Genomic DNA, 2,853 nt, shown 5'->3' with positions numbered 1-2,853 from the left:
CGGGAGTTGGCTCGGATAAAACGCGCTCTCCCTCTACAGCCCCGGGACTGTCCATGCACACGCTGGAGCTGCTTTTATACACTGTGTGTGTGTGTGACTGACCGGGATGCACCAGTGTCCAGGCTCGGTTAGCAACAGAGAAGGTGGGGAGACACTGGCACAGGTTGCCCAGGGAGGCTGTGGATGCCCCAAGCCTGGCAGTGCTCAAAGCCAGGATGGATAATGCTTTGAGCAGCCTGGTCTGGTGCGAGGTAGAGGGAATTGGGACTAGATGATCTTCAAGGTCCATTCCAACCCCTTAGCGTCCTGTGATTCTAAGCTGTTGTCACATGGCTCTCTGAGCAGACTGATTTAACATGCATTTTTTGGTAACCTGACTGGTGTTGTGTTACATGATGCCAGGCAGGACAACACCTGCACCAAATGGGCAATTGAGAGGAGCTCAGAGTGGTGTGAGAGAACTGATACCTCATAGCTGCACTCTGGTTGGGGTCTAAAGGTTTCACTGCATTTAGTGTCAGAAGTTTATCTTTGATCGTACTGGCCAACAGTTAAGGGAATTTATGAAGTGTGAAAATGTCATTACTTGCTAATCTATATATTTATTTAGTTTTAAATTAAAATTGTTTTGAAAGCATAAACATTCACTTTCAGGAAACAATGACTCGATGTTTTGAATGTTTTGAGCATAAAATCCTTAAAATGTTTGTTATAGATGTGACAGCTGAGGCAGTAGGTGTAGCTATTGCTGCACCTCCATCGGAAGGGGAGGCAAATGCAGAGCTGTGTCGCTACCTCTCTAAGGTGCTAGAAGTGAAGAAGAGTGATGTTATTTTAGAGAAGGTACTTCCACTTTTTCCTTTCTGTCTCACTCTACTGCAATTGAAATTCAAGGTTTTGAAACTTACACGTTGAGTACAGGGAGCTGCTCTCCAAGTTCAGTCTGAAAGACACTTTAAAAAGGTGTTTATTGAGTTAATGGAATGATTCATTGAGAACAAACTTAGTAGTGTGGGAAGAACAACAGCTGATCTAGAGCTCTTTAATCAGAAGAGTTCTCATCATGATACGTTTTCCAAGTTTCTGTGGTTCATATTTTCTGTGTTCTTCAAAGATTCTCTTGTTTTCATGTCAAATGCAGTTCACAGATTTTGTGCTTTGCAGAGAATTTGCATTTTATTAACAACTTTTCACTCTTTATTTAAATGGCTTCTGTATTTGAGTGAACGTTTTCTGACATTTAACTGTCACGCAAAAGCAAGAGCATATATAACCACTTAGGTTATAGCTGAACCTCAGGGGTTTCTCTGTATTAGAATTTATATGTCTTGACTTTGGCAAGTGGAAACTCTTTGTTTTATTCATTACACTGAATAAATAATTTGTTTTATTAATTCATTGTACTCAAAGTCAGTCTTTCCAGCCATTTTCATTTATAGTTTATGAGCATGGGAGCACAATGAAAAATGGTGCTCTTTATTTTTATCTGTTGGTTTAATATAGTAGTTGTAGAAGTCTGTTAAAGGATAGTGCTAAATGGCAACATGACCAATGAACTGAGCACTGTGTTGCCCAAAGGTGGAAATGCAAAGATTTGAGTCTGTTTCTTCCTGCATCATGGGCAAACCGTTTCATTTGTTTAATCAATGTTTTATAAATAGGACTGTTTTCCTACCTTGCAGGGTGATTCTCTGAATGATGGGGTTTTGTGTGTTTGTCTAAACCAGGGTGGTAAATCACGTGACAAAGTGGTGAAGATTTTGGTATCAGTGACACCAGATGAGATTTTAGAAAAACTGAAAAAAGAAGCTTCCAGTTGACTTAAAACAAGAGCAGGAACTGGGACAATGCATCTCGGTAAATGGACTGATATTCTCATATATAATGTAGTGCTGTTGAGGATGTGAGTAATGACTACAGAAAGATACTTCTTCCCTCCTCTCCCCTGCCCCTTGTTTATGTAGCTGCTGTATAGTTGAAGTTCTTGTGTTGGTTTGATTAGAAAAACTTGTCTTTACTGAGGCTCTGTATCTGCTTATATTTCTAGAGACTTTCTTCTGCTCTGGAGAATCTCCTGTTGGTAAGATTCATCTATCCTGGTCCCAAATGGTTTAGAAAACATGTTTCTTAATGAAACAAACTTCGGTTAACAAAGTGAAAGGCTTGGAGTGACAGACTTCCATGTGAAATGTGGTACAAAAGGACCAGTCTGGATGGCAAAGGTGTTAGAAGACTATTCTCTTCACTACCTTGCAGCAGGTACTGCAAACAGCTTTGCACTTTGGACGCCTAAAATAAATGTATCTGAAGCCAATGTGCTGTTGTTGATCACACAGACAAGCTAAAAGCAGAATCACATGAACAGCTGAAACAAAACCAGATGTTTGCAGTATGAAGATCTGAAGCAGAACCCAGTAATTGCACACATGGTGTCTCTTTGTATGAGTCTGTTGTTAGTTCCCTTAAAAGTAGATACAATTGTATATATCTTTGCCAAATGTTTGTCAAGTGTAATGACTGTTTTCAATAAAAGGGGCAAAAATACTATCAAACTTTATCTTGTGTTTATATTTTTAACAAAAAAACTGTTTCCTAGAAGTCACTTACTAGAATGTTTGTTACTCTTAAACAGGACCTTTTTGCAACTTTTCCTTGGCTTAAAACTGAGTAGTGTCCCAACCCCTAGAAAGTTGAGTGGAGCCATTTGTAGACTGGAACAAGAAGTCTGAAACAAAATGGACAACTATACTCCAGTCTTAGGGTCAATGAGAAGAAGGCTGTGCTTCTCTCTTTATCATGCTTCAGAGGTCAGAGTAAGATTTAACTGGTGTTTCCCAAAAATATATATGATAT

General features: G+C 39.4%; 1 protein-coding gene across 1 annotated transcript; it reads left to right on the top strand.

Moving 5' to 3' along the window:
• Positions 1–715: 715 nt before the first annotated feature.
• LOC103809424 (chromosome unknown open reading frame, human C15orf40) lies at positions 716–1,820 on the top strand (the record flags this gene model as incomplete). Its single annotated transcript, XM_009082255.1, has 2 exons — positions 716–843; positions 1,728–1,820. Coding segments are annotated over 2 exons (221 nt in total), but the record flags the coding sequence as incomplete, so codon positions are not given.
• Between the last annotated feature and the right edge of the window lie 1,033 nt (positions 1,821–2,853).

The sequence above is a fragment of the Acanthisitta chloris genome, unplaced genomic scaffold, assembly GCF_000695815.1.
Source record: "Acanthisitta chloris isolate BGI_N310 unplaced genomic scaffold, ASM69581v1 scaffold34759, whole genome shotgun sequence".
Taxonomy (NCBI): Eukaryota; Metazoa; Chordata; class Aves; order Passeriformes; family Acanthisittidae; genus Acanthisitta; species Acanthisitta chloris.
The sequence above is the reverse complement of the archived record's forward strand: the minus strand, read 5'-3'. Positions and strand labels throughout refer to the sequence as shown.